Source organism: Trypanosoma cruzi, genomic scaffold (assembly GCF_000209065.1).
Source record: "Trypanosoma cruzi strain CL Brener 1047053516511 genomic scaffold, whole genome shotgun sequence".
NCBI classification, from domain to species: domain Eukaryota; phylum Euglenozoa; class Kinetoplastea; order Trypanosomatida; family Trypanosomatidae; genus Trypanosoma; species Trypanosoma cruzi.
In genome coordinates, this window is record NW_001849397.1 from 55,491 (window position 1) to 83,259 (window position 27,769).

The following is a 27,769-nucleotide window of genomic DNA, read 5'->3' on the forward strand; positions in this document are numbered from 1 at the left end:
TAGAGACAATGACGATCGACGAAAGAAATGGCAAAGAACAGAATAAAATGGGGGGAATAAAACGGGAAGGCGGATCGATATGATGGAAATGATGTGAATGGGCCTGGGAATATCGGGCTGAGAGTGACTGGGAACTGTCTTCGGTCAACGCCAAGGGAAGAAAGAAAAAAATCATGTCAATGACAATGAAACGACATGTGGTGAACAAAAACAACAACAAGAGGAACAACAAGAAAAAAAAAAAAAAAGATGAATTGTGTGTTGTGTTGTTTTCGAGAAAAGAAAACAAAACTGAAAAAATAAATAAATAAATAAATGAAATAAAATTAAATAAATAAGAAACGAAAAGTTCTTGATTTGTTCGTTTCTTATTTATTTAATTTCCTTTTTTTATCATTATTATTATTATTATTATTTTATTCTGTGTTTAATTCGTGGGTTTTATGCGATAAACTAATTTTATCCGTGACTTTGTCAACAACACGATGTCATGGTGTCACACTGCCGCTCTTTTTTGAACTTTTTTTATTTGTTTTTTGGTTGTTGTTGTTTTTTTGTGGTTTTCTGAATTATTTCTTTTCTTCTATTCTTTTTTTCTTTTCTTTTTTTTTTTATTTCTTTCAGTCCGAGGGATGACTAGCGTTTGGACCGGCGACGGCTGCGCCCATTGCGGTGCAGTTGACGGGTGTTCATGTCCCAGGCAGCCACTAGTCGTGCTGCAGACACTCCCTGGCGCTGTTGCACTGACCCCCGTTGTCTGGAAGTGAAGGCCTCTTTTTTTCCATGTGACAGTTGGATAACAAATCGCGCTGGTGGGTGCCTTGCGTCGTTTATTTATTTATTTATTTTTTTTTTGGAGGGGGGGGGGGGGGGGGCAGCGATCTCTTTTCAGTTTATTGACGCTGAGAGAGAAATGGGCAAAGGAAATTTGTGTCTGCTTGGCAATCGCCTTTTCATGATGCCGACTGAGGATGGCGGTTTAAGCTGGGCGTGTATTTTTGGGACTTGTAGTTTTTTGTTTTGCCGCACCGCATTGCTGCCATTGTGCAGGGTCGGCTGGTGTGGGTGCATCCCGCTGGATTTTCTTGAGGGCCTCTGAAGCCCGTTATTCGTTTCGCTGAAGTAAATATAAACTTTTGTGCGTGTGGATTTGAAAAATGTTTCTGCTCATTGCTGTTACTGAGACACCGGCCGATGTTTTTTATTTTTATTTTTTTTCTCTCGTTATTATTTTAAATGAGTATGTAAGGAAACAGGCGCTCTTTCACCGGATTATCAGCGTACACATATATATCTACATATATCTACGTATATATAATAAATTTATTGGCTCTATTGCAAAATGCGGTTGCTTACGGCGCTCTTTGCGTACTTTATTGTCGCCCTTATTTTGTCTTTTTCCGTCTCCGCGAAGAACACCGTACATCTTGTCGCGCACACCCATGACGACATGGGGTGGCTGAAGACGGTGGAACAGTATCAATACGGCCTGAACAACACTATCCAGTTAGCAGATGTGAACGGCATTATCTCCAGCGTGATTGCCGGATTACTGTTGAATCCCAAGAGAAAGTTCACCTATGTTGAGATTGGTTTCTTCTCTCGGTGGTGGAAAGAACAGGGGGAGGAAATGCGGAATATTGTGCGGAATCTTGTTGCCAAAGGCCAGCTACAGTTTGCAAATGGAGGGTGGTGCATGCACGATGAGGCCACCACACATTTCATTGACATGATCGATCAGACGACTATTGGTCACCGCTGGCTGTGGCGCGAGCTGAAGGTTGTGCCCCGCGTGGGGTGGCAGGTCGACCCGTTTGGCCACAGTGCCACGCAGGGGGCGATGCTAACGGCCCGCGCAGGGTTTGTTGGAACGTTCTTTGCCCGTGTGGACTACCGGGATTTTGAGTACCGTGCAAGCACGGGACGACGACAGTTCTGGTGGCAGCCGAGCCCTTCACTGCCAGAGCTGCAAACATTTGCGGAGATAAATCTTCACCAAACGTATTGCCCCCCGAGCAAATTTTCGTGGGATGTTGTGGATTACTGGATAAGCGCTGTAAGAAATACTGACCCACTCAATTTTGTTGAAGATAAATCTTCTGAAAATTACAACATCCCTTTTATACTTGAGCTTTTCAAGACGGAGGTACGAAGGAATGTGGGACAGACGCGTGGAAAGAATATCATGTGGACCATGGGCTGTGACTTTAACTATTTTGCAAGTGAGCTGTGGTTTGGCAAAATGGACAGACTCATTGAAATCGTCAACGCTGATGGGGAGTTTGAAGTGCGCTACTCCACCCCGTACGAGTACGCAATGGCAAAACGCGAAGAACATTCCGAGGGTATTGTGTACGACACCAAAAAAGGGGATTTCTTTCCGTATGCAAGTGCTCCACATGAGTACTGGACTGGTTACTTCTCTTCGCGCCCCGCGCTGAAGCGACTTGTGCGACGACTAAGCAGCTATTGGACGGCTGCGCGACAAGTGGAGTTTTTGGCCGGTGTGCCTACCGGTGAAGTGCCAATGCTGAGTGATGCCCTTGCCATTGCACAGCACCACGACGCTATAACAGGTACAGCAAAGCAGCATGTGGCCTTTGATTACGCGAAACGCCTCACAGAGGCCTATAAGGAAGATCTTTCGGTTCGGTTACGTCCTGCGCTTTCGGGATGTCCTTTTGGGTTTGAAAATGCCCAGCACTGTCTCTTATCTAACGTGTCGGTGTGCTCCGCCACTGCCAAGGCATTTGAAAAGGAAGGGGCAGTTGTTAATGTGCTTGTGTGGAACCCAAATGCTCACTCTGTCCAGCGGACAATTGTACATATTCCTGTTCCGCGGTCCGATGTCATTATATCGGGCGAAGGCGTCTTGCGGTACTCCGTGTTTGAATCACCAGTGCAGATTAGTGACTATGCGAATGAGAACAGAGAGTGGCAGCCTTATACATTAGGGGTGGAACTTCAACTGGTGAGGCTCACACTATTAAATCTCTTTACTCCCCAATTGAAATTTGCTACCAAAAAGCATAATTCCCGGTTGGTTTCGCTTGTGCGACCATCGGAAGACGATTTGGAAATATCAAATGAGGCCCTCGTGCTTAAGTTTGGACGTAACGGCCTAATACAAAGTGTCACTGTTCGATCAAGTGGCCAAACGGTGGCAGTGAAACAGGATTGGTGCTACTATATCAGCAATGATGGAGATACTGTCAGTTTAAGCCCCGGTGGTGCCTACATTATGCGTCCTGTTTCGAATGCCACGTGCAACCCGATAACAGATTCCCCTGTGGAGCTCCGTCTTGTGGATCGCAGGATGGGGGTTGTGGAGCAACGCTTTGGGAAGGACCTTGTGCAACGGGTAATTCTTCGCGGTGATCTTGTTGATGTGGAGTTTACCTCTTTTGGCATTCCCATTCACGATAACTTTGGCCGCGAGCTTGTTGCCCGATTCCGCACCTCCGTGGAGAGCGGGGATGTGTTTTACACGGACAGCAACGGAAGAGAAATGCAGCGTCGGCGTGTGGACCACCGCAGCGACTACCCCTTTACGCAGACGGAACCCGTGGCGGGTAATTTCTACCCAGTGACTTCGGTTTTTTTCATCAACGACACCCAAACGCAGTTTAACGTATTTCCTGATGCCCCAATGGGCGGCACGAGTCTTCAGAGCGGTGAGGTCCTTTTTGTGGTTCACCGACGTCTTTTACGTGACGACTTTAAAGGCGTGGGGGAACCTCTAAACGAAACCGCTTTTGTCACAAGCTACGCGGATTGTGTGATGACAAATACAAGTAATTGTGGCCATCATTACGGCCCTCCCCTGCGTGTTCGCGGCACGCTGTCATTTTCAGTGTCACGGAGTGGACCAACAGCGATGCGGCGTGTGCGTGAGCAACAGGATGAGAACTATTATACGCCACTTGTCATGTTTTCCTCATCTTCTACTGATGCTGCATCCACAATTGCGCGGTATAACACGTCTTTTGGATTTTCGCTGCCGCCAAGCCTGCAGGTTGTCACACTGCAATTAATTGATCAGCAGAATTTGCTCTTGCGTCTTGGACACCGTTACGCTGTGAGTGAGGACCCTGAACGCTCGTTGCCTGTCGAAGTGGATCTAATGACAATCTTTAAAGAATTTCACTGGATAACTATCTTGAGCATCGATGAAGTCTCTTTAACAGCGGTGGAGATAGTGCAACGCCAGATCCAAAAAGTGACGGTGCGTCCAATGGATATCCGCACATTTATTTTTTATATAAAAGCACATTGAGGAAGGGGAAATGCTACTCGATGGCATTTATTTAGTGGGGGCGTGGGAAACGCGGTAGGAAACGGGAAAATAAAAATGCGAGTGAGAATTAAAACGAAATTGAAAATATGAGGAGAAAAAAAATTGTGAGTAGTGTAACCCCAAACATATTTGAATTAATAAAAAAACGTCAGTTAGTACAAAGAATTCTATTTCAAGAGTTTTTTTTTGTTGTTGTTTTTGCTTTTGCTTTTACTGAGTGACGCCTGCGTTCTTAAAGGAAATTGTGTTTTTGTTTTTTGTTGCCGCTTTTCAGAGGACATGTAGCTGAAGCGCATGGGGAGTGGAGGATGATTTTGCTTTTCCTGCTGGTGTGTATTAACTTCTTACGAAGCCTCCTTTCAATTTGGGGAAGAAGGATGGCGTGGAAGGAAGGAAGGGATGGGGCCGGGGAACCGATAAACGACAGTTGACGCCCCATCACGTGAGACTCTCACGCTGCAGCGGAGGTTGTATTATGGCGTTCCAGCTGCCGTCTGGTTCCCGCGTTTTTGCTTTTCCTTTTGGAGAGCAGTTCTTCTTTTTGCCGACGAAGATGATGGCTTACACACTTTGTAAAGGACATGCACCGTCTGTGCAATGGGCATGCCGCCCTGCTGGCAATGTGCGACAAAGACGCCGTTGTCGCTACGCACGGCTGGAGGTGCAGTGACGCCAACTGCAATACAGTTATTGATGCGACGATGGGTGCTGCGTGAAAAATGAATGAAACGGAACGCGTTGGCGGCAAAATAATTTTTATGAACTCCTATCCATTGGATGGCCTGGGATCTTTTTGTTTTTTTATGTGTGTGTTTGTGTGGGTGTTTGGAGGGAGGCGAAAATACTCCCGTTGCCTCCATTTACCCTGTTTTTATGTCGGTCTTATAGTGGGGGTACAACTCCACAAGAGCCTCGAGAAGTTGCCAATGGGTCAAATCGTGTGTAAAATATTCTCTTCTTCCGTATTCATTTTATCTTGCTTTCTCGCTATATACATATAGTTGAGGTAGAGTTGGTGATACTTGCGTCATTATTGCTTTTTTTTGATTCATTTATTTATTTACTGTTGCTGAAATAAAATTCACGCATTTTGGTCTTATGCATGGGACCCCGTATGATTACCCTTCTCTCTGCTGGTCTTCCGGTATATTGTGTTGGTGTATCCTTTTTTATTTTTATTTCTTGAACTTGTCATTTCATGCGTGGCGCGGCATGTTTTTTTTTTTTTTTTTGGTTTCCACTTTGTGTGTGTGCATTTATCTTCTCCATGCATGTGTGCACAAGCGTGGTCGCGTGGTTTCCGTATGATGAACAGGGGGACGGCTTTCGATGAAGATGGTGGGAATAACAAAAAGGGGCGTGAAAAGAAAGGATTCAAAGTCGATCGCTTCGAAAGTTTTCAGCGCAGACGTCTCAAGAAATCAGGCGCTAAGGACGCTCATAGAAACAGCGGCGGTGGGAATTCGGGGCGGGTGAGGGCGATCAAATTTGACGAAAATGCGCGCCGCGAGTATCTTCTCACAATGCACAAGTGTAAGAACGAACGCCGTGTGAAGGCTTTTGTAGACGCGAGGCAGAAAACGAGGCGCGAGAACGCGAGGGCTCGTCGAGCACAACGCGAGGAGGCGCGACAGGCTTACAACCGCTTTGCTGCCGTCCCTATCCTGCCGAACTTTACGTATCAACTGCCGCAAGACGACGGTGACGCGGAGAGCGAGAGCGAGAGCGAGCATGACACCCGTGAGGAGAATGACGTGGTCGATGTCACCGTTAATAGACGCCATTCTGCTATCGCCGCGGGGAAGACGGTTCACGTTATACCCACAGCCATGCGTGGAGGAAGTAGTGAAGAGACAACATCCGACCGCAAAAGCCACCTTGATGATGACTTTGTTACAGTGGAAGTGAAGCCGCTTTTTGGCGGGTTGGCGGCTGCGAGCGGCAGTGGCGGCGCCACCACGACTCCGAAGCTTCCGGCCAACGACTTCTCTGATCTCCCAGCGGTGGTGGAGCAGGAACTTTTGCGGCTCAGGAAGGAGACGAAGGGACCTAGCAAGACAAAACCGCGTCTGCGCATGTTGAAGGAGCTGGCCAAGATTCGCAAAATCAAAAAACACTCTCAAAAGGGACACGGCAAGAAGACGGCAAAAGGCAAGAGGAAAAACCGTCGTTGACACTGAAAGGTTTTTTTTTTTTTTTCTCCTCAGTCTTTGCGTCTTTTGTTCCTCTCTCCCACGATTAAGGAGGTGCTGAGCGCCAAAACCTAAAGACAGTGGTTGTGACGTCATGATTGGATGCGGTTGGACGTCGGATCCTTCTGGCTGGTGTTGTAAGGATATTTTTTTGATTAACCTTTTTATTTTATTTGTATACGTATTATTATTACTTTTTTTCTTTTTTATGCAACGTGATGAAATGTAAAGGAAGGACACTCGATACACAAATACGCACACACGCCTCAGAAAAGAAAAGGGGTAAAGTTGGATTTTGGAGGGTCTCGGGAGGTGTACGGGAGAGAGTGTGGCCTTGGAGGGGGAAATGCAGTTGTTGACTCGTTTGGGGCGGCAGTATGCGGCGAAGGCGGCAATGTATACAATGAGTGTCGCTGACGGTGGGGTGACATTTTCAGCGAGTTCTTATTCTTTTCGTCGGGCCTCGACTGCGGCTGCGACGACTTCCGGGCCAGTGGTGTACCGCAGTCTTCACGACTGCCAAAATCACGTCCGGTGCTTGATTCAGGAGATCTCTTTAGGGTTTGCTCCGACAGCTCAAGCGGGGCTGCAGGGGGGAGAGGCGCTTCGTAAGAGTCATCGCGGCGCACGAACTCTAATGGAGTTGCAAGAGCTGGCAGAGCAATTTGTGGTGAAGCTGCAATCGACTGTTTTTCTTCCTTCTGACGTGGTGCAGGAGGTAGATGATTTCCCCATGTTCCTCCTGCGCTACTTCCATCGTGCCGTTGGGGGGGCAAAGGAAGGGCGTCCCAGGAGTGAGGAAGAAATAATTGAGGGTTTTGTGGAGTGGATGGACATGGCGCTTCCCGCCTCTCCATCGTCTGACAGGGAGGAGGAATTTGTCTCCTTCGTAGAACTCATGCGGCTTGTACAGTCTTTTGTGCGCTACCATCGTGGTGTACGATGGGGCGGTGGGATAACAAGTGCCGAGTGGCATCGCAATGGTTATCTGCTGCATCCGTGGCATGGCACTTATTGTCCCAGTTTAAATACAGAGCAGATGCCGTACGTGCATTTGCTGCAGTGGTTGCTCCGGCGAAGGCCAGTTCAGGAAGAAAAAAGGCGTCTTGGCGATGCCGATAAAAGAAACACATCAAATGTTGATTTATCAATGAGGGATGATACGATGCGATGGTGGAGTGCAACTGAGCCATTTGCCCCGCCATCTTGGCGAGGCGAGCGAACCTCAAGTAATACTGTTGGGTTTGCAGCGCTTGACTGTGGATGCCATAGCGGTTACATGACGGATCTTCTTTTGAAGGCTGGGGCGCAGCACGTGATTGCCGTTGACGTCTCTGCGCATGCGCTGGGAAGTGCGGAGGCGACACTCCGGGAACACCTGCGCGAGCGGCGCAGCGCAACAAGTGTGGCGAAACGGGTGCGATTTATCCGATGCGATTTGCTTCCTGAGCTGGGGTCTGTGGCGAAGCAGGAGGAGGGGGAAATGGCAAGCCCCCTGATGGAGGAGAGAAGTACTTTGGCCGCTGCAGCTGCGCGTCGCCGACTTCTGGCACGGAAGCGCTTTATGCGTGACAATCCACAAGTCTCTGTTTCTTCTTTTGCTGAGGTCACAGCGGCGCCGGAGAGCGAATTTGGTCCGTTTGATCTTCTTGTGTTTCACCCTCCCATGAAACCACTTTTCCCATCATGGCCATTACTGCAGGAATCACTCAACGTCGTTGAGTACTCTCCGCCGATTGCTGAGGATCACCACTCACATTCTAGCCTGTCTGCATTGCACGAGTTTCTGCAACGACTTCTTCATTCTTCGAAGGATCACACTGAAAGTTTCACCCAACCGCAAAGGCGAGCGACGCCTCTTTTAAAAGACGGTGGCTATGTACCCTTTATAATTCCAGTGGCATTTGATCCGAAAGACATTTTGCAACACATATCATTATCTCAATTGCATTCTTCTAGTAGGCGCGGTGACAGTGGTGTCGTTCCTTTCACGTCCCTTAGTGATGCCGTCACGGGATTGCTGGAAGGGCCGTACGAGTTGGTCGTGCGTCGTCGTCACTCGCTGGCGGGAATGTGCAACACCGGTGAGGAGTTCCCTCTCTGTGACATGGCGTACCTACGCGAATTTGCTGACCCGCAGTGTCGCGATCGAATCAAGCAGGAGCTGAACGCCTTTTATCGCACGTACCAAGCGGTGGATCTTCTTGTGCTTAGGAAGAAGCCAAGCAGCAACGAAAGCAACAAGTACAAGAAGAATGGGGGTAACAGCAGGAATGAAAACCATACTAAGGATCATTTCCCTGCCGGCCCAAAGGAGGATCCAATAACATACGAGGAGAGTTTTGAGCACACGGAGTACATCCCGGCGGACGGTCCTCCGCTCCGTCACCATTGGACGGAGATGACACCGTCATACTCCTACTTGGAAGATGAGTTTTTTGGCAGCAACGCGGGAAAGACGAAAAGGAATTTTCCGGAAAGCAACTTTTTGGCAGTCGGACACACTCCATCTCTCGTCCGAGAAGAGGTAAAGGCTGAACGCACAGGTGGCGAATGGAGTCACGCAAACTTGCAAACGGTAAGGCGCAGCTTGCGGAATTATCGTAGTTTGTTCACTGGGGAGCTGAAAATGAGGCGTAAGAATCGACTACGCAAAATGGCCTTGCAGTCGTTGGAAAACCAGGAGTGGTACATTGACGAGAAACTTGTGAAATCTGAGGGGGCCAAGATTGATCTGCTGAACGAACTTTCACGGTTTGACCTGCAGGATTGGGATTGATAGGTGTGAGAACTTACGTGTGCATTCTTCGTTGTTGTGGGTGGGAAATGGCGGTGGTGTTTATTCTTTATTCTTCTTGTTGAAATTTGTACGTTTTCCCGCTTCTGTTGTTGAAAGCGGTTGTGCCGCTGTTTTTTTTGAGGCTTTTTTTTTTTTTTTTGGTTTGTTTTTACTCTTTCAGCATACGTGATGATAGCGGGGGAAGGCTCTAGTCTCACATTGCGGCTGCAGCGACTCTACGAGTTAATTGCGATTTCGATAGAAAACGACACCGGACATGATGCTCGGCGCGTACCTCATCCCAATTTTTTAGTGGACGTTGCTCAAGAATACAGCAACATCCTGGGCGAGGCCGCTTCACTGCCGGCCATGCAAGATTCCCCTGCAGTGATCTACGAGGCACTTCGTGTGGTAACACTGTTGTTAGCATTTGAAAGCCATGGTAGCAGTGGTATGTCAATAAGCACGGGGCTGGCCACAAAGATAACTAATTGTGTCTTGGAAGGCATTGAGCGACTAAACGTTCTATTCGCCATGAAGCAACCTTTTTCTTTGCCACAGCCGTTACGGGAGGAATTGCTCACGGTGGTGCGCTTGTTGATTTGCCCAGTAGTGCAACATCAGTCAGAATCTGATCAAAATTCTTTATCCAACTCCCATTCTTCAGGTGTCATAAATGCGATGGCCGAAATGGCACGGCTCCAGCATGCATTGATAGATCGCCGGCTCTTGTGTGCTCGCTTGCTAATTGAGCGTGGGTTGGGTTGCTGCAGAGATATGGAGGAACTTCTTTCGTCGTCCTTTGTTTACGGCAGTGTGCTGCAGCAGTTTCTTCTTCAGACTCTACAGGAAGAGTTTACCACGATGCGACGCCACGCGAGTGGTTCAACGACCGCTTTAAATGGAGTGACAGATGAGTTTACGGGCGAAATTGAGGAGGGTGGTGGCGGTAGCAGTAGCTGTGGCGAAAACTGTTTTTGTTACTACGCTCTTTTTTTTTTATCGGAGAATGGTGTTTCTACGCGATCTAGACGAAGTCCCTCGACGACTTCAAACTTTTCCACAGGATGCAATACACCAAGCTACCGCCATACCAGCGATGATCACGGCAGGCAGTTACGTGTTGGTAACCGACGCAGCAACACAGCTCGACGGCTTGTGTGCAAAAAGGGTCCAGCGGTGCTCTGCTCACTCGCTGTTTTGGCTTCTCTCGGTACGGGGACGGCGTGTCAGGGAGAGACGGCATCCCAGGAAAACTGTGACAAAACCTCAGATTTCGTTGACTTTGTTGGGGATCTTGTGAGCGTTTGCGCTGTCGTCGTCCGCCCATTTCTAATGGAGCAGTTGGAATTGATGGAACAAATGCGGCAGGAGACAACTTCACTTTCTCCGAAGCCACAATCTCTTCGTGGAGTTCAGCCGCGTATAAATGAGGATTTGGTGAGGTACCGCCGATACAGCGATGTGGTGGAGCGATTTCTTTTCTGCTGGGACTCTTCATTCATTCGGAAGCCCTTTCCGCCCAAATCGCCGAAGTGCGCGCCGTTGCCATTGCTGGGAGGGACAGAATTGTTGGAGGAAAGGACGAAGAAGAAAGAAGAGGAGGCTCTTTTGCAGGATCGCGTTCCCACAACGGGGCCTGAGAGGGAAGAAAAGAGAAAGACACCGTGGGTGCCTGTGGTACCCGCGTTGGCAGCACATCTTGCATTACCGATCTCAGACGACGATGAGGTGACATTGTTGGAGGTGGTCTCACTTTTCACAGAGGTGAAGCAATTTCGGGAGGCCGAGCGTGAGGCGCTATGGAATCAGTGGATGCGGTTGCGTGAAAAAACCACGACATTAGCTGCGGATGTTGCACGCATGCAGCAGCGCCTCAACTCCATTCTAGAGTTCAAGGTTTTTCTTTCTTCCTTCCATGCTGTTTCCATAGACGATCTTGAGTGGGAGTGGGAGAATCGAATTAGTCAGCGTTTGCAGGAATTGCGGGAGGAGATGCGCCGTGTCCAAGAGGAGCTGGTGGAAAAACAGGAGCAGGGGCCACAGCTGTCTCGAGTCGAAAAGTGAGGTAGTGAAATGTTTATTTCTTCTGCTTGTGTATCACCCGAAACGACGCAATGAATATTGGTGAAAACGACCTTTCCCCCCTCTTTTTCTTTTTTACTCTTTTCACTCCATCACTGCGTGTGTGTGCGTGGATGATGGAGTTTGTTTTTCCGCGTTTTGCTTTTTTGGTCTTCTTGTTTTGTTTTTCACTGGGCGGTGTCGCCGCGGCTCTTCTTTGACGTTGGTCGATGGTCCTGTTCTGCCCTTTGTTGCCTCTGCCAATTTCCGATGGATTGTCTTTGTATTTCGTTTTTTTTCTCTCTCTCTCTCCCTCTTTTCTTACTTTTGTTGCGTTGCGTGCATGCACGCTATGGGGGGAACGAAACGACTGTGTTTCAAAAACACACGCACACAAATGCATAACGGCAGGTGCGCACGCAAAGCGCAGGTGAAGAAATATATTTTTCTCCAACGAAGAGCGACGGAAAAAAAAATAAGATGACGGATCTCGTGGACGAAATCAGTGGGCTTTTTGAGCGGGGGACGCCCGGTTTTGCGTTCAACAAAGTCTTTCGTTGCTTTTCGGGGAAAGGCAATGGCCTTTTATTTCGTCTTGTGAACGACAAGAAGCAGTGGGCCTTTTATAATGATACGGAGGACATGATATTCCGCGTTGTTGCGAGACTTGGCAAGGAATCCAAAGTAAGGTCTCTAGGTCGGGCGAAGATAACGGAGAGGGAAGAGGGGGAGAACAAAGAATGGGGATACAACGCCACTGTGGTGGTTGACCCCGGACGCACGGAGCGATTTCTTGAGGGCAACGTAGAGGGGTTTGAGATCGACTTTTTCAGTGAGGCAGCGCCGGCAGATGATGTTGAATTTAAAAACGGCCGCCCGGCGGTACAGTACGACAGTGTTTACAAGTGCCTGAAGGATCACGACAACGGACTCTTGTTTCGCCTTGTCTCGACAAACATGGAGACTGGAGAGAGCACGTGGAGCTACTACAATGACACAAAGGACTTCACAATGGGGGTGGAGGTGACGTTTGCCGATAAGAGCTGCGTACGTCCGCTGGGCATGACACGGGTTGAGCGTGATCCTGAGAACGAGGGACGGGTGGTGTACAAAGTTTCTGTGGCACCGTTGCGCACGCAGACGTTTCTTATTGGCAATCCGCGCGAATACCGACAGTCATTTGTGGCAAATCCCTTGGATAACGTTCCACCTGAGGACTTAAGTGACATTTGCTTTGAAAATGGCGGACCAAATCCCGACGTGATTGCATATCCATGCAGTAAAATATTGAAGGGCTTCAAGGCGAAGGGCAACGGTCTTGTGTTTCTTCTCATTGACGATGATGAGAAGAAATGGGCCTTTTACAATGACACAACCGATTACAATATTACCGTGACGGTGAAATTTCCTCCCAAGAGCGTCTATAAGGCATCAAAGAAGACTACCGTGACGAAAGACCCCGATGTGGTGGATGGAACCATTTGTTTCATGACAGTGCCGCCTGTCACGACGGAGCTCTTCCTTACGGATGGTAACCCGACTGTCTATCAGATGTCATTTTCTGCTGTTGGGCTGGAAAAAACAGAGCCAGACGAGCTCCCCGAGTACGAGAACTCCGGCCCAGACAAATATATCATACCGCACTACGACAAGGTGTACAAATGCTTCAAGGACCGTGGAAACGGCCTGCTTTTTCGCCTTGTGGACGAAGAAAGAGGTCGGTGGGGCTTTTACAATGATACAAAAAACTTCGTTTTTAACGTGAGGGTCAGCTTTGAGCAGGATTCATCGGTGAGGGTATTGGGTAAAACGCGGCGGGAGGAGGACGCCGAACTTGGTCCTGTGTACGTGCTGGATGTGCCGCCCCTTGCCACCGAGCTCTTTGTCAAGGGTGATCTATCGGGCTTCAGCACGAAGTTCAGTGGAAAGAGGCATGTTCGCGCCTAGACACGCAACACACGGTGGATGAAAATGGGGCGGTGAGCCTCTCCGCACCCGTCTCATTTTCAGTTACTCGACCTCTAGAAGTAAAGACATAAGCAAAAGAGAACAGTGAAGTGAACACACGCCGAGGAAAACAACAACAACAACAAAAGCAACAACAAAGTATTTAAAGGGAGAGGCTAGGCAAGAGCGGGAGAGAACAGAGCGAAGCGAAGTAAACAACAACAACAACAACAAAAAGGGTGTCAAGGGATGTGGCCAAAAAAAAAAAAGGTGCGTCTTTTCACTACGTGTGTGCATTGTGGGTATGCTTGATTGCTTTTTATTCTTTTCAGAAGCAAAAGCCGTTTTTCTTTTCTCTTTCTCTCCCTCTCCCTCTCTCTTTCGGGATGAGGTGTATTTTCTCTCCCACAGCTCCATTTCTAGTTTGTGCTGTGAAGTGACTGAAAGTGAAATTGAATAATAAAAGAAAACAGAGCGTTCTGAAAAAGGGAAGTTTGTCTCGTTTCTGTATGGATGGCCCTAATATTACACCAAGTTGCTTTTCTTCGCTTTATATATATATGTATATTGCATTTTTCATTATTGATTGTTGTCCTGCACTTTTTTTTTTTTAATTACTTCCCGTCGGCCGCTTTTTTTATGCGTAAATGTAGAGTTTTTTGAGAGGGGAATGGCGCACATGTGCATAACCACACGAAACCATTCGAGCATGAAAAAATAAAAAAAAAATGCAAATTTTATTGATTTGTTTGTATCGAAGCATTATTTTGTCACTTGCAGGCATGAGTTTGTGCATTTCTGATGTCTTCGGGCGTCTGACCACAACGGCTGAAACGGTTCGTGGGAGGCGGAGGTGGAAGAGAAACGGGCCAAATTTCTTTTTCTCTCTCTGTGCGTAAGTGCGGTCTTTTGGCGTCTTTGATCACTGTTGTGTTCATGACAGTATGACTTTTTTTCTTTTTTTTTTTTTTTTTTGTGGTTTTCTGTTGTTGTTGTCTTTATGTTTTTTTTTTTTTTTTGTTGTTTTTTTTTTATGGCGTCTCTTTTTTGTTTTGTGTCTTTCTGCGCTTTGGTTCCCTTCGCTGGGCTCGCACACACGGGGTCAATGTACGTGAAGGGGTTGAGGAGTTGGACATTTTGCAGTCGTTGAGAAGAAGTAGTTAATTCAACGCGGCGTAAGAGGGGGATCGATTAGAAGGGGAGGACCGTCTTTCTCGCCTCCCAGCAGTGACAGACTAGTTACGGGCGGCCAAGCGCAGAACGGACAAAGACAATACGCAGGAAGGGACGGGTGAGAGGTATTCTGTCAATCATGTCCGCGAGTAAAGAAGTCGTGTTTCCAAACATTCTCTGGGCGCAGCGATCGGAGCACGTTTTTGTGTCTATCCCGCTGCAGGACGCTGCCAACGTCGCTGTGGAGATTCGCAGTGGGCGGCGGCTGCATTTTTCCGCCACCGCCGGTGGGCAGGATTACGGCTGCGTCTTGGAACTGTTTCGTGAAATATCCTCAGAGGAGAGCAGTCACGTGACACTTCCGCGGCAGATTGAGCTGAAACTGAAGAAGAAGTGGCCCAACGACGCCAGTGACGAGAAGGAAGTGGCACTATGTCGCGCCTGGCCGCGACTGACAAAGGAAAAAACGAAAAATTGCCACATCCAGGTGGACTGGTCACGCTGGAAGGACGATGACGCAGATAGCGAAAACGATGGTGGTCTGGGCTTTGACTATGGCAATATGATGTCGGAAATGATGTTACAGAAGGGGCTTGAGAAGAAAGAGCCGACACCTTTCTCGAGCGCATTGGAAGGAAAGGGCGAAAACGACAACGAGAAAAAGAACGATGTCATGGGAACTGGGAATAATGACGATGATTACGAAGATCTTCCTCCTTTAGAGGAGTAAAACACTTTTTAAAACATCATATTCACGTGTCCACGTGAATATCATTGTAACGTGCCGCGCCACGATGGCTCTCCTCGGGAAGAAGACATACTTGGAGGAAGTCTTATCTGGGTGACGTGATGAAGTAAACTGCAACGATGGTAACGAGGGAGGACAGAATGGACTGTTCGAGAGGAGGAGAGAAAAAAGAATGTGGGGCAATGCAAAGGAAGAGAATGAGAGAGTCACATGAGGGAGGAGGTGCAATAGGGGCTGTGAAAAGGCGATATTGCTTTTGCACGCGCTCCTACCATACCTTTTTTTATTTTTTATTATTCTTCTCATGTCTCTTGCGTATCTATACATATTTTTTCCCATACCAGTGCACACATTTGGGGTGGGAATGTGGAACGTTTTGGTTCCATGACATGCCCTCCTGTATTCCTGACGTCATTTTTTCTTTTTGTTATGTCGTTTACTCCGCAGAGGTTGTATTTTTCTCTTTCTTTTTCCTTTTTTATTTAATTCCATTATTATTATTATTATTACTATTATTATTATTATTATTACTATTACTATTATTGCTATTGTGCGTGTGTGGGTCTGTGTGTGTTTATTGCACATGATTCGATACTGTTGTTTTGGTTATTGCATGATTACTTGTTTTGTCTCAACATCTCTGTGTGTGCACGTTAGTGCCTTCCATTCATCTTGTAGCACTTTATTTTGCAGCACATGGAATACGAGCGTGCCTCCATGGAAGCACACAGCGTGACACGCTGACCCTCCGCCTCACCAGTTTTGCGGTTGTTCCGTAGAGGTGCGACTTCGGACTCTGGCACATGCGTTTATACATGGAGAAACGGAAAAGTCCAATACGGGCCGTAAGTTATCCCAGATTTGGGGAGAGGCATTGTCGACGGCAGTGTTTGTGGGGACAAAGGCGTCTATACGCTCTCCGCGTGGCGGTGGGAGAGGCGTTTGTTGCACAGCATGCAGCCGACGGTTTCTGCCGTCGTTTTTATTCTTGTTTTTGTTGTTGCGTATGGGACTCCTTGTGCCTTATGCAGTTTGCGTTGCCTGGAAAAGAGGGAAGCAGCGACTGTTTTTTTCTGGCGTTTTTTTTTGGTACCGTCGTGGCGCAGAGGGGAAGGAGAGAAAGAGAGAAGAGGGACCCATAACCTTCCGCAAGCAGGCAGTCATGTCATTAGCTGCAGTGAATGGCGCTTTTGGCAATTGCTTGTTATATTGAGTTGCTTTTTTTTTTTATTTGTGTGTCTTTCTCTCTCTTTCTTTTTTTTCTTTTTTTTTTTTTTTTTGTTTGTTTTCTTTTTTCTCTTATGCGCTTTGCTTTTGGCGCCTGGACGCTAATCTTCAAGGGTCCCCTTTCACGAAAACAAACAAACACGCACACAAGATTACTGCCACAACTTGAACTTGAGGGGCAATCGTAATAATTGACATCGTACTGGGAGTTGAAGCAGCAGCCATGAAGTCCTTCTTCTCCAAAAAGCCGGAGTTTGACGCGGTCAAGGTGAAGGCCAATATTCGAATGGCCGTGACGCGTGTACGCATGCAGCAGAACAAACTAGTCAATGGTGTAAAGATTCAAAGGCGCCAAATTGCGGAGCTTCTCGCGTTGCAGAAGTACGACTCAGCCCGCATCAAAGTGGAGCAGGTCATACGCGATGATGTGAGTATTGAGGGCCTGGAGGCACTTTCGCTCTTTCTTGAGCTTATCGCTAACCGTGTGCAGATGATTGCCGATGTTAAGGGCACCAAAGGTAACGCTGCCGGGATACATTGCCCACCGGAGCTGAAGGAAAGTGTCACTTCAGTTTTGTGGGCCTCCGCCCGTCTGGGCGATATTGCGCCGGAGTTGCAGAATATTAAGAATTTTTTTGAAATGAAGTTTGGCAAGGCATTTGTGATGATGAGTGTAAATAACACGGAATTTTCTGTGAATCAGACAATTATTGATCGCCTAGGCATATTTACTCCATCAAATGAGCGTTGCCTGCAGTACCTTACCATGATCGCCACCGAATACAGCATCGAGGGATACGACGAGCAAAAGCTGCGTGACCCGAACAATTTAGTTGCCTCTGCCGCCGCCGCGAGTGGCGCTGCGATTTTGAGTGTTGTCGATGAGAAGAAGAAATCCGGCGGTGCTTCGGCAGTTAGATCGGTTACGAGTGGCACCATAAAGACACCTTCGGGGCTGATCATTCCTGCGCTGACGACCCCGCGTGACGAACTAGAATGGCGGCTGCTTCAACTGAAAAGGGAATGAAAGGGAAGAAGAGCAAAAAAAAAAAAAAAAAAATGGAAGGGAGAAATGAAGTAATTTATTTATTTTTCTGCTTTTTTGCGGCGTTTTCCCTTCTTTTTGTAAGAGTGGGCGAGTGTGTTTGTGGATTGGTGGGTGCTGCTGCCAATACAAACATTACGTATCTATATATATTGTGCCACATCTATGCTTCTAAATCGTTGAAATGTGATGTGATGTGCCTGAAGGCTTTCTTGTCCTTGTCATTCTCTTTGTTGGGGTGTCTGTATGCACGTCCTCTTTGTGATGCTGCGGTTGTCTTTTGTGTTTCTTGTTGGTTGTGTTGTTTGCCGTGCGGCTGCTGCGACTTGGAAACACAAGGCGTTTGTGGGCGAGGGGGAGACGTTGAAAGGTGAGTAAGAGCCAAAATCTGCGAGTCATGACGAGTGAGGGGAAATGACATTTATGTGTACGTTGGCTCCGCGTTGTGGTTACCGGTACATATTCACGGTGCCTTCTCTCTGTTCTCACTGTTTTTGAATGATGACAGGAGAAAAAAAGCAAAAAAAAAAAAGAAGCAAGGTGAAGGAAGATTGAGCGACAGCCCCAGCAAAACAGTTATGAACATTACGGGCAAACCGGGATCCCCGGGCCCTGGCCCCAGCCCCGCTTTCTCGATGGCGCCCGGCAACTCTTCGACATATGGCAACGCTTTTGCAGGCGAGGGAACAGGCGCGTATGGCGGCAATAAACCACGTCCTGCGGCAGACCTGACAGAAGAGGAGGTCCTTCAGTATATTGTTGATAATGTAAACAAGGTGCTGTCTCGGCAATATTCACTTGTGGAATTTGATGCCATTCAGGGTGTTCCCTTGCTTCAAATCGTCAACGACGTCTTTGGCACTCTGGCGCAGTCACAACAAATGGATTTGGAAGAGGTGCCAATTGGTGAGGCTGCACCGCGTATGATTGAGTTCCTGACGAAAACTCTTGGCTACCGAATACCGGCGCTTCTGGCGGACAATTTTGCGTCCGGTTTCGCTCAGGCCGAGCCGACCGTTGTGTATCCGACACTTTACTGGGTGCTATCCAACATGCCGCAGAACGAGAAGCGTGTGTACCTTGCCCGTTTTCTTCAGCGGCTTGATATTCCAGAGGCGATGCGAGCTCAGGATGAAGATGTACGGGCCCTTTATCAGCAATATGAGAACCTTCGCTTGATGTTCGTTCAAACGCATCGGCGCGTCGATGCGCTTCGGGCTGCTCACGCGGATCCCGCGGAGGCGCGCCGAAAAGTCACCGCACTTGAGGAGGAACGGGACCGTCTTCAGGATTACATTCAGGTGGCGGAGAAAAAACTTGGCGGTGTGCCCGACAAGGAGTCACTTGTGAATGCGAGTAAAGCCCTCCGCGCGGCATTGGAGGAGGAGTCAAAGTTGGCGGAGAAGCGAGTGGAGCTGCAACAGTCGCTCATCTCCGCACAGCAGCGCAGCACGGAGATGCAAAACCGGCTACAAAATCTTCGCCGTGATGCCGCTGATGGTCGCGTGGACGTTATTGTACGCCGCATGCGAGATGAGATTCAAACGAACAAAATGATTCTCGAGGAGCATCTTCCAAAAGAACTTGAGCAAAAGCGTCGGGAGAATGAAGAGCTGGATAAGCTCATCTCTGAGCCTCTGGACATGCAGGCGCTGACGACAGAGAACCAGAAGCTCGATGAGGCGTTAAAGAAGCTCCAGCATCAAGTGAAGGAACGGCAGAAGCCTGGTGAAGATGGAAGCACCATCTCAACCATCAAACAGCAAGTGGAACGGGTGGCAAAGCGCAAAGAAGAGGTATTGGAGATGCTCACAAGCCTGCAGGCTGACAACAGTCGCACTTTGAATGAAATTCGGGATAGGGAAAATCGCATCAATCAACTGCGTGAGGCGCATCAAATGTTGAAGGGTGATGAATTTCTTACCTTTTCAAATCAAGTCCGAGCTAAAAAGGCCGCAAGTGAGGGGATGAGGGCGAAATTGTCAGAGTTACGTGTTGAGTGGGGAGTACTGACATTTACCGAAAACGTCCTAAAGGCACAGTTTAACGATCTTGACGCCGAGATTGGCGATCTTGAAAGGAAGCTCGGGCTGCAGGGTTACAGCCGCACGGTGGAAGCCCTTACCAAGCTGACGCGTGAAAAGGATACAATTGAAGAACTCAAGGGCAAAACACTTGAGGAACTTTCACGCGTTGTGCAAGATTTCACAATGGCAATTCGTGAACGCCGAACAAAGCTTGCACCACTGATTACTGAGCTTCGAGAGGTTCGGCAAACGGCGACTGAAGTTGATCAGGAATGGCTTTCGAAGAAGTCTAATTACGAGTATCAAGAGAGTTTGCTTATGGAGGACATATCGAAGATGGAGCGCGATGTCCAAGCCCTTCGAGACGAAACAAACATGAATGAATCTATTTATCATCGTCTACAGGCACAAGGGGCCTTGATTACCGCCCAATGGAATCGTATTGAGGCTGAGCGTGAGTTTACGGGGATTCTCAGGAGTGGTGCTGAGATTCCAACGGAAGACGAGCGTGCGCAGGAGGCTACAGTCGTATTGGGGGGCCTGAAGTGTACATACTGCGGCAAAGCAAACCCAACGAGGGGATGGCTGCTGTACCACCTCAACAAGGATCATGGTGTCACCGTTCTGGCAGAAAAGGGATTTGAACGGGCAATTGAAGACTTGCAGGTGCGACTTAGAGAGATGCAGCAAAGACACCTTGATATTCAAGAGAATTATGAGGGGAGTGTTCAACAAGTAGAGTGGTTCAATCAACTGAAGCGAATCCTGGAGGCAAAACTACACTCCATTCACACCGAGGAACCACAAGGTCACAATGCTCTTGAGAAAGATATCCAGCAGGTGATGGGCACTGCGGGCGCCGGAGTTAATGGCGTGGACATGCTGGTTTTGACTGGTAACTAGGCTGGTGTATTTCAACGGAATGGATGCGAAGCAAGGCGATAGACAAGGCGGAAGAGTACACAAACGAAAGAACGTGAAAAAAAAAAAAAAAAAAAAATTGAAAAAAGAGGCAGTGAAAGAAATAATAGGGACGGTGGGCATTTATTTTCCCGAGTGTTTTCATTTTTTTTTTTTTTATGTGTATTTGACGTAGTTACGTGTGTTTCTTCTGCAGGCGTCGTGTGGAGGGGCGGGAGAAGAGAAGGGAACACGACACAAGAGTTGAAGGTTAAAGTTCTCTGCGAAACGAGATGCTTGCTTGCATTTAGACACGCCTTTATCATCCTTGTTTTTCTTCTGTACGCGCCTTTTTCCACTTTGCCCCCTCACTTTTTTTTTTTTTTTTTTTTTTTTTTGCGTGCGTCAAGACACCCTCTCTGTACTCCCACATATGAAAAGTGGGCTACGGCCAATCCGCCGCCCGGCGAGGGACACGGGACTGAACAGCAGTGATTTGACGGCGGATGCGGAGGGTCTTCACCCGAGCTCAAGAAAAGTTCAGTTGCTGACGCCTCTGGCGAGTTTTTCTTCCGAAGAACTTGCGCGGCTTCGTCGCACATCCCCCGACGCGTATCAGGCGCTTTTGCAGTACGAGCAGCTTTGCCGTCACGACACGGCGGTTATCGAGGCAAAGGAGACAGAGCTGCAGCGCTGCATCGAAGTCGGGCAGGAAGTTCTTGGGCAGTTGGATCAGTTGAAAGGCCGCTGCTCTCAGCTTGCAGGGGAACGCGACAAAGCTACCGCAAGGATAAGGGAGCTTCAGCAGCACCTAAAGCGTCTTGAAGCCACGCGAAATCTCGGTGCAGATGACCATCCATCGCCAGTGATTCAAGGAGGATCGCGGAAAATGGAAGTTTCACTTCGCGAGCAGCTGCGCCAGCAGGAAGAGGAGAAGCAAAAGTCGCACGTGTATGCAAAAAAATTGGAAAGGGAATTACAAGAGCAGCAACTGTTGCACGACACGCTAAAGCGAGACCTTGAGAGCGCCGTTCAAACAGCACGGCTCGCCGGCGCGGGGAGTGAAGCAGCGGAAGCAGCACGGCGCTCGGCGGAGGCATCTCTAGAGGAGATGCGGCTGCGAGTAGAGGAGAAGGACCGTGAATTGTTGCGTGCCCATGCGGCTCAGCGTGAGGCAGAAGAAAATCTTCGAGAACGGCAGCAGGAATTAGCCAAAACTTCAGCGCTTTATCGCGACTCTCAAAAGCCATCTGTGGAAATGGTTACCGCTGCTTCCATGCTTGTCACACTACACAACCAACTGCAGGAACTCATTTTGGATGCAGGACGTAGCCACAACACAAAACGGGAGCTGTCCCCAGTCGCGGTTTCGCAGTTGACGCGCCTGCGTTTGCCGACCGTCGCCGCGGTCGGTGTGACCGCTGATTCCAGCCTCACACCGGGGCAGCTGGGGCAGTGGTTTGCTCATTCTCTAGAGGAAACATCGCATCTTGTAATTGAACTATCGCGCGCTCTGCAACAGTTGGAGGAGCGTCTGCGTCGTTGCGACTCCGACCTAGAACGAGCCACCGCCGAACGGCAGCTTGCGCTTGACAAGGCAACTAATTTGGGTCGGGAGAATGAGCAGTTGAGGCTATCGCTCGTGGCACTTAAGGAGGAAGTGCAGACATTAGATGCACAAACCGACCGATTGCGTGAGTTTGACACTCTTGAAGTGCAACGTCAAACAAATCTTCGTATTGCGGCAATAGAGGAAGAAAAACGTGCGGAAAAGGCAGCACTCCAGTGTGAATTAGAGCAGACGCGGCGCCAGGGTGCCTTAGAGCTTGCCAATCTTCATGAGGATCTGGAAAATGAGCGGCGCACAATGGAGCGTGAGATTCGTTCACTTCGTTTGGAAATTAACCAATGGCGCGAGGAAGAAAGGTCGGCGGTGTCAGCAGCGGGACGTCTGGCGGCTGCACTTTCCTCTCCATCCGGCGAGGAACAGTTACAGGTGATTAGGCAGCAGCAACTCGCCTTTCAGGGAAGGGTAGAGGAACTAGAGGCGGAGAACCAACGACTACGTGCAAAGAATTCACAGGAAATGGCGGAGTTACGGGCAGAGAACACCCGTTTGGAGCAAGTTGTACAAAACAGCCGTTCCCGCTACCAGCGGCAATTGCAACAACACGAGGATGAGATGGAAAAGATGATACAGTCGAAGCAGGAATTGCAGCGGCGACTTTGTGAACATGATTCGAATGATATTCATCATATAAAGGAACTGCAAGATGAAATGAAATGCATGAGGGACGTTGAGTGTAAGCTGAGGGGTGAGCTGCTCAAGGCTCGTACGGAGCTAGAGAGCAATACGGCGGAGACAGAGAAGACAATGTCGTGGTTGCGCGAGCGTCACGAGGCGGAGTTGGCGCAAGTCACTCACGAACTGGAAACACTGCGGCGCGGCATGGAGGAAAAAAATGCATCTTTTATTGCGGAGAATGCAGAACTTTGGGAGAAACTAGAGCAGGCTCAGTGCAGTAAGGAGACAGAGCTGGGGGCGAAAGATTCGACTATAGCCACGCTTAATCGTCAGTTGTGTGATGCCGAGATTGAGGCGGCAAAGATGCAAGATGCCCTTCATCGTTCCTCGCAGAAGGCAAAAGGTCTAGCGGCGGAGACGGTTCCTGTAGACCGCTATGAGGAGATTGAAACGGAGTTAATGCAAGAGCGTGAACATGTGCAGGCGCTTGTTGGTTCACTGAATGCAGCACAAACGAATATAGAAGAGTTGCGTGGAAAGCTTGAGGAACAAAAGCAAAGTGTGCAGGATTGTCTGCGCCAACTACCGCCAAGCCCCGCTCAACAGTTTGCACGAGTTGCTTTTCTGCTGCAGGCAACTGCAAAGAGAGCGACGACGCGTCTCCTCGCAATTCTTGATGAGCCACGGTCCGTCTCCATACCCAGTCTCAGCCCACCGCGTGAAGAGTTGGATGCGATGACATTTCGCATTGAAACCGACGATGCAGCCGAAATCTCGGGGGTCATGAAGCCCCTTGAATTATCTCCGGTGATTCGTCTACCGACAACTCCAAGGGAAATTTTTTCCAAACTGCCACCGCAAAAATCACACGGGGAGCCGAGCAGTAGCCGAACCCTTTCACCACCGACATCAACGTTGGAAGACGATTTAATTTCCCCTTCCAGGCCAGGAGTCTGGAAAAATTATGAGTTGGCTGCAGCGTTCTCCAGCGCTCTCCACACTTTCCTCAGTGATCTTACATCGTCGGTGGAACAAGTTTCACTACGGCCGTACGCCTTTTTTTGGGAATCTTTAGAGCGTCTACAACGCCTTTTTATTGCTTCCTCTCCCATGGTTACCAATACCAAGACAACTCCCGCTACCACTACTAATACTAATAATAATACTGCTAACACCACCTCTGAAGTGCAATTGGTTACCCCAGATGGTAGCAACGTCAATATCGGGAATATCGGCGCCGACAACGACAATGTAAATGATTCCGGAGAAGAAACAGCAAATGTGCATCACGAGGAAACAAACGATGACGTCATGTGGGTTGCTATAGCGGGTGGTATTGTGGATGCCTATGTTGACGAGTGTGCGGCGGTGTTTAAGCGTCTATATCATAGCACAACTATTTATCTGCGTGAACGTGAAGAGACGTTCCAGAAGTCCAGTCATCATCTAAACATGAGTTGTGAGGAGCGTGTGCGTCGCATGACTCGCGGTATGACGGAACGGGAGCAGGGGCTGGCAACGCAACTGGCGACAGCACAGTCGAAGGCTGCTGCAGCACAGCGCCTTTCCGATGAAGCATATACAAAATTAGAGGACGTTACATCGCGATACAACGAGGTCTGTGCGCGTGTGGAGCATCTTGAAGAGCAACTGGCTGCCAAGAAACGTGAGTTGGAAACAGAACGGAGGCAGTGGCAAGAAACTGTTGCTAAGCTTCAATTGGAACGTGCGGCACGACGGCAAGGTGAAGAGGGACGGCAAGAGCAACTTTTGCGGCAGGTAGAGGAGTTGCGGGCGGAGCTGCAGAATGTGCAGGCACGATTAAATTCCGCGCGTGAGGAAGAGCAAGGAATTCGCCGTGACGCGGATAACACAAAGGAGCTCTTGCAGAAGGATATTCATCGTCTTGAGCGAGAGTTACTGGAGGCACGCAATTCGCAGAACAAAACGGGACAGGCGCTGCATGAAATCCGTGAGCAACTGGCGGCATCCAACCTGACGCTACAGCAGAGACAAAACGATGAAATGTCGCGGGCGAGACAGGCAGAAAGAACCATCGAGGCGTTGCAACAAGAAATTAGCGAGACACGCACCGCTCATCAATCAATACAACGTTTATTGCAGGCGGAAAAGTTTCGTAGCGAGGCAGCTGAGGAACACTCGAAGGATCTCAGCCGCCAGCTGGCGGAGAAGCAGGTGCAAATTGAGACACTTGAACAACGTGTGGTGGAACTGCAAGAAGCATGTTGGCTTCAAGAGAAGGCATTTGACGCGATGACAGAAGAAAATGGGGCGCTGCAGAAGGTGAATCGTGTCTTGGAAGGGCGGCTTGCGAAGGTGGAAAGCGAAAGAGAGCCCTTGCGACAGCAGCTCCAGAGCCTGCTTTTGCTTGAGCCACGTTGAATTTGTTGTTTATCCCTCCCCCATTATATTCTTGCTTTGTTTTAGCAGAAATTGGTTTGCTGATGGCTGTGGAGAGGCTGGAGACGAGTTGTCTAGGGAATATCAGAGATGTGCTCTCAGAGGGGCTGCATGCTTGCTGTACTGAATTGTATATTTTAAATGAGTATTATTAGAGTCGAGGAGAAAAAAAAAAAAAACAGCAACAGAGGAGCGAACATCCGAGAGTGGAGGGGTTCTTTCTTCTTTTTTTTTTCCTCTTTACATCTCTTTTTCTCTTTTTTTTTTTTTTTTTTTTTTCTGGTGCATTTTTTATTTGAATGCGCTGCAGAATTGGTGCATAGGACGCATATCTATTTATTTATTAATTTTTAATTGTGAAGGGGAGTGTGTCTGTGTGTGTTCTTTCTGCGAAGGCGACATCACCAACAGTAATGTGTAACAACGGCGAAAAAAGCGTTTTTAGCGAAACGGGTGCAAAGGAGAACAGCACGAATCATGCCAGTGGCCGGCGGGGTCCACGTACAACGTGTGAATACAAGTTGGTGCACTCTGAATTTGGAATAACACCCGCAACTGGTGTGTGTGAGCGCGAGGCTCGGCCCCACGTACATCCACAGCGCTTTGCGCGTGGGAAAGAGGAAGAATACCGTGGCAAAAAGCACATTGATCCGCATTACATCAGTCTTTCAGACGACGCTAAGCGTCAGGAAGGTCGATATGGGAAAAGACGGGTGCAAGGTGCTACAGGTGCTGGTAAAGACACTGTTTCCAGTATTCTCGCTCCGAGGGAAAGCTTTACGACAACGGAACGGCGTTGTGTAAAACCACTCAACAGAAATACATGTACCTCGGTGCAAATAGCAGAGGCGCGTGCCTTGAATATTGCCGAAAATCCGTCCTACCGTGAGGCGGCACAAAAAGTTTTGCGCCACGCTGGAAATTCATCAATTGTACGTGAAGAAGAACGTCTCGCACGGCGTATTGCTTCAGTAGAATATGCAAAGGGAAGTCATGCGCGGTGTGCCAATCTAAAGGAAAAGAAAAAAGCAATGGATTTGGGAAAACCGGGCGAGGCGATTCAAGTGCATGTTCCTTTTGCACTTGATGACTCTGCACCGCGTCCTGACAATCTCACTGAGCATCGCGGGGCGCATTATCGTAATGCGGAGTCTAAACCAACGCCTGAAAATCCTCCACGACGCTCCAGTGGCGCAGGTGAACACCGGGGATTGCGGGACAATGTGCTGCTCTCGAAGAATGATTACCCCGATCCGCCGGCTGTTGGAGTCCGAGTTACGCCTCGTGTAGCAGTACGGCCCAGCTCCTCGCAACATGAATCAAAGGATTGCTTTGACGAAGATATGCTTCGCCGATCCAGGGCTCGCTGCCACCAGAGTGCAAACCAGAAAATGCCAGACTTTATTTTTGGCCAACCACCCCCACCCAAAGCACCACAAAAGACACTTCGTGGCATAACAGAAGAACGGTGGAGAGCAGAGGAAAAACGTGCAGCAGAGCGGCATACCGGGCGAGCGATGACGCACCAAAGTCATAAACCAACTGCACTGTGGTGATTTGGTTTGATTTGTTTGTTTTCCTTGTGTTCTTTTGAGTGTCCAATAGTTTGGAGTAGATCCACTTTTTTGTGTGTTGGCTTCGCAGGGAGGATAGGAAAGGCGAAGAGTGCTTTCTCTTTTTTTTTTTTTTTTTTTTTTTTTTTTGTGGGTCTGGGGTGGGGACTATGCCTCCCCTTTATTTTCCAAAACTTTTTATCGTTCTTGTTTAATAATGCGTGAAGTGGATGACCGTCACTTGTACTAGCTCCGCCTAGAACCGCTTTCTGTGTTGTTGTTTGTTTGTTTGTACCCGCTTTGGTTGTCACGTCTGTAAGGTTTGTGTTTTATCTTGTTGTTTTTGTTGTTGTTATTCCACGTGCTCCTTCCCTGCCCATCCTGCGATTTCAGAGGAGGGCCCTTCTCTGCGTGTCTGTGGGACGTCTGCCTCTTTCCCCCACCCCCTTTTTTTTTTTTTTTTTTTTTTTGCGTGAGTTCGCCACCCACCGATTTTTTTTCAAAAAGGAGGATATATGGAACGAGTGGGAGGTGCCGTGACGAGCAGCAGCTATGACCCTGCTTCAGAGTGCTTTCCGACTCTCACAGAAGCGGCCACTGCGATCATGACACCCGAGGAGCTGCAGAATATGCGTCGCAACCTCACGGAGGAAAAGATCGCCCATGCTAAATACTTGCGGGAACACCCAGAGATTGACGCCACCATGCGCTGTGCGATGCGAAAACTGTTGATGCAGCGGCCTGAGGACCCGGTTGGTGTGCTGTTAGAGTTCTTTGCCCATGGCAACCTACAAGTCGAGCTGCAAAACCAAGGCGATAAAAAAGGGGAGTTGGAAAGGCTCCTTTCGATGCAGAAGGAGCGAGGCATGATGCCTGTGTGGCCTCCTTGAAGAAAATTTCCGAGGTGTTAGCAACACCAGCGTATGTATGATGATGGCGGGTTGGCAGTGGGACAATAAAAAAACCGTCATAAAAAAAACCGAAGAAAAAAATAAGAGACGGGTTTGAGGTTTCCGTGCATAGCTGAGGGACTTTATGAATGCATCTGTTTATTATTAAACTTGCTTCTCTTTTTTCGTCTTTATTGGTCTTGTGTAGTGCGGTAGTCGCAGATGTACCTTCCCGGGAATAAAGAGAAACCCAAAGAAAAT

At 48.6% G+C, this 27,769-nt stretch overlaps 11 protein-coding genes across 11 annotated transcripts, besides 20 other annotated features; all 11 read left to right on the forward strand.

The window, feature by feature from the left end:
• Positions 1 to 27,769: a sequence feature (heterozygous, Esmeraldo-like haplotype).
• Positions 204 to 247: a sequence feature (A-rich).
• Positions 298 to 338: a microsatellite.
• Positions 391 to 421: a microsatellite.
• Positions 573 to 621: a sequence feature (T-rich).
• Positions 830 to 855: a sequence feature (AT_rich).
• Positions 1,198 to 1,218: a sequence feature (AT_rich).
• Tc00.1047053506407.10 (lysosomal alpha-mannosidase precursor, putative) lies at positions 1,343 to 4,276 on the forward strand (the record flags this gene model as incomplete). Its single annotated transcript, XM_807112.1, has 1 exon — positions 1,343 to 4,276. One exon carries the CDS (start codon positions 1,343 to 1,345, stop codon positions 4,274 to 4,276), a length of 2,934 nt encoding a protein of 977 aa, XP_812205.1.
• Positions 4,477 to 4,509: a microsatellite.
• On the forward strand, positions 5,569 to 6,471 carry Tc00.1047053506407.20 (hypothetical protein, conserved; the record flags this gene model as incomplete). The annotated part of the gene is made up of 1 exon (XM_807113.1): positions 5,569 to 6,471. The coding sequence occupies one exon, from the start codon at positions 5,569 to 5,571 to the stop codon at positions 6,469 to 6,471; it is 903 nt and encodes a 300-aa protein (XP_812206.1).
• On the forward strand, positions 6,836 to 9,268 carry Tc00.1047053506407.30 (hypothetical protein, conserved; the record flags this gene model as incomplete). The annotated part of the gene is made up of 1 exon (XM_807114.1): positions 6,836 to 9,268. The coding sequence occupies one exon, from the start codon at positions 6,836 to 6,838 to the stop codon at positions 9,266 to 9,268; it is 2,433 nt and encodes an 810-aa protein (XP_812207.1).
• On the forward strand, positions 9,458 to 11,335 carry Tc00.1047053506407.40 (hypothetical protein, conserved; the record flags this gene model as incomplete). Its single annotated transcript, XM_807115.1, has 1 exon — positions 9,458 to 11,335. The coding sequence occupies one exon, from the start codon at positions 9,458 to 9,460 to the stop codon at positions 11,333 to 11,335; it is 1,878 nt and encodes a 625-aa protein (XP_812208.1).
• Tc00.1047053506407.50 (hypothetical protein, conserved) lies at positions 11,813 to 13,279 on the forward strand (the record flags this gene model as incomplete). Its single annotated transcript, XM_807116.1, has 1 exon — positions 11,813 to 13,279. One exon carries the CDS (start codon positions 11,813 to 11,815, stop codon positions 13,277 to 13,279), a length of 1,467 nt encoding a protein of 488 aa, XP_812209.1.
• Positions 13,409 to 13,437: a microsatellite.
• Positions 13,494 to 13,513: a microsatellite.
• Positions 13,631 to 13,662: a repeat region.
• Positions 14,229 to 14,312: a sequence feature (T-rich).
• Positions 14,592 to 15,182, forward strand: Tc00.1047053506407.60 (hypothetical protein, conserved; the record flags this gene model as incomplete). The annotated part of the gene is made up of 1 exon (XM_807117.1): positions 14,592 to 15,182. The coding sequence occupies one exon, from the start codon at positions 14,592 to 14,594 to the stop codon at positions 15,180 to 15,182; it is 591 nt and encodes a 196-aa protein (XP_812210.1).
• Positions 15,691 to 15,750: a microsatellite.
• Positions 16,419 to 16,501: a sequence feature (T-rich).
• Positions 16,651 to 17,454, forward strand: Tc00.1047053506407.70 (hypothetical protein, conserved; the record flags this gene model as incomplete). The annotated part of the gene is made up of 1 exon (XM_807118.1): positions 16,651 to 17,454. One exon carries the CDS (start codon positions 16,651 to 16,653, stop codon positions 17,452 to 17,454), a length of 804 nt encoding a protein of 267 aa, XP_812211.1.
• Positions 18,051 to 20,402, forward strand: Tc00.1047053506407.80 (hypothetical protein, conserved; the record flags this gene model as incomplete). Its single annotated transcript, XM_807119.1, has 1 exon — positions 18,051 to 20,402. One exon carries the CDS (start codon positions 18,051 to 18,053, stop codon positions 20,400 to 20,402), a length of 2,352 nt encoding a protein of 783 aa, XP_812212.1.
• Positions 20,479 to 20,499: a microsatellite.
• Positions 20,772 to 20,797: a microsatellite.
• Positions 20,833 to 25,047, forward strand: Tc00.1047053506407.90 (hypothetical protein, conserved; the record flags this gene model as incomplete). The annotated part of the gene is made up of 1 exon (XM_807120.1): positions 20,833 to 25,047. One exon carries the CDS (start codon positions 20,833 to 20,835, stop codon positions 25,045 to 25,047), a length of 4,215 nt encoding a protein of 1,404 aa, XP_812213.1.
• Positions 25,281 to 25,344: a sequence feature (T-rich).
• Positions 25,399 to 25,421: a sequence feature (AT_rich).
• Tc00.1047053506407.100 (hypothetical protein, conserved) lies at positions 25,479 to 26,621 on the forward strand (the record flags this gene model as incomplete). The annotated part of the gene is made up of 1 exon (XM_807121.1): positions 25,479 to 26,621. The coding sequence occupies one exon, from the start codon at positions 25,479 to 25,481 to the stop codon at positions 26,619 to 26,621; it is 1,143 nt and encodes a 380-aa protein (XP_812214.1).
• Positions 26,735 to 26,768: a microsatellite.
• Positions 27,066 to 27,088: a microsatellite.
• Positions 27,134 to 27,508, forward strand: Tc00.1047053506407.110 (hypothetical protein, conserved; the record flags this gene model as incomplete). The annotated part of the gene is made up of 1 exon (XM_807122.1): positions 27,134 to 27,508. The coding sequence occupies one exon, from the start codon at positions 27,134 to 27,136 to the stop codon at positions 27,506 to 27,508; it is 375 nt and encodes a 124-aa protein (XP_812215.1).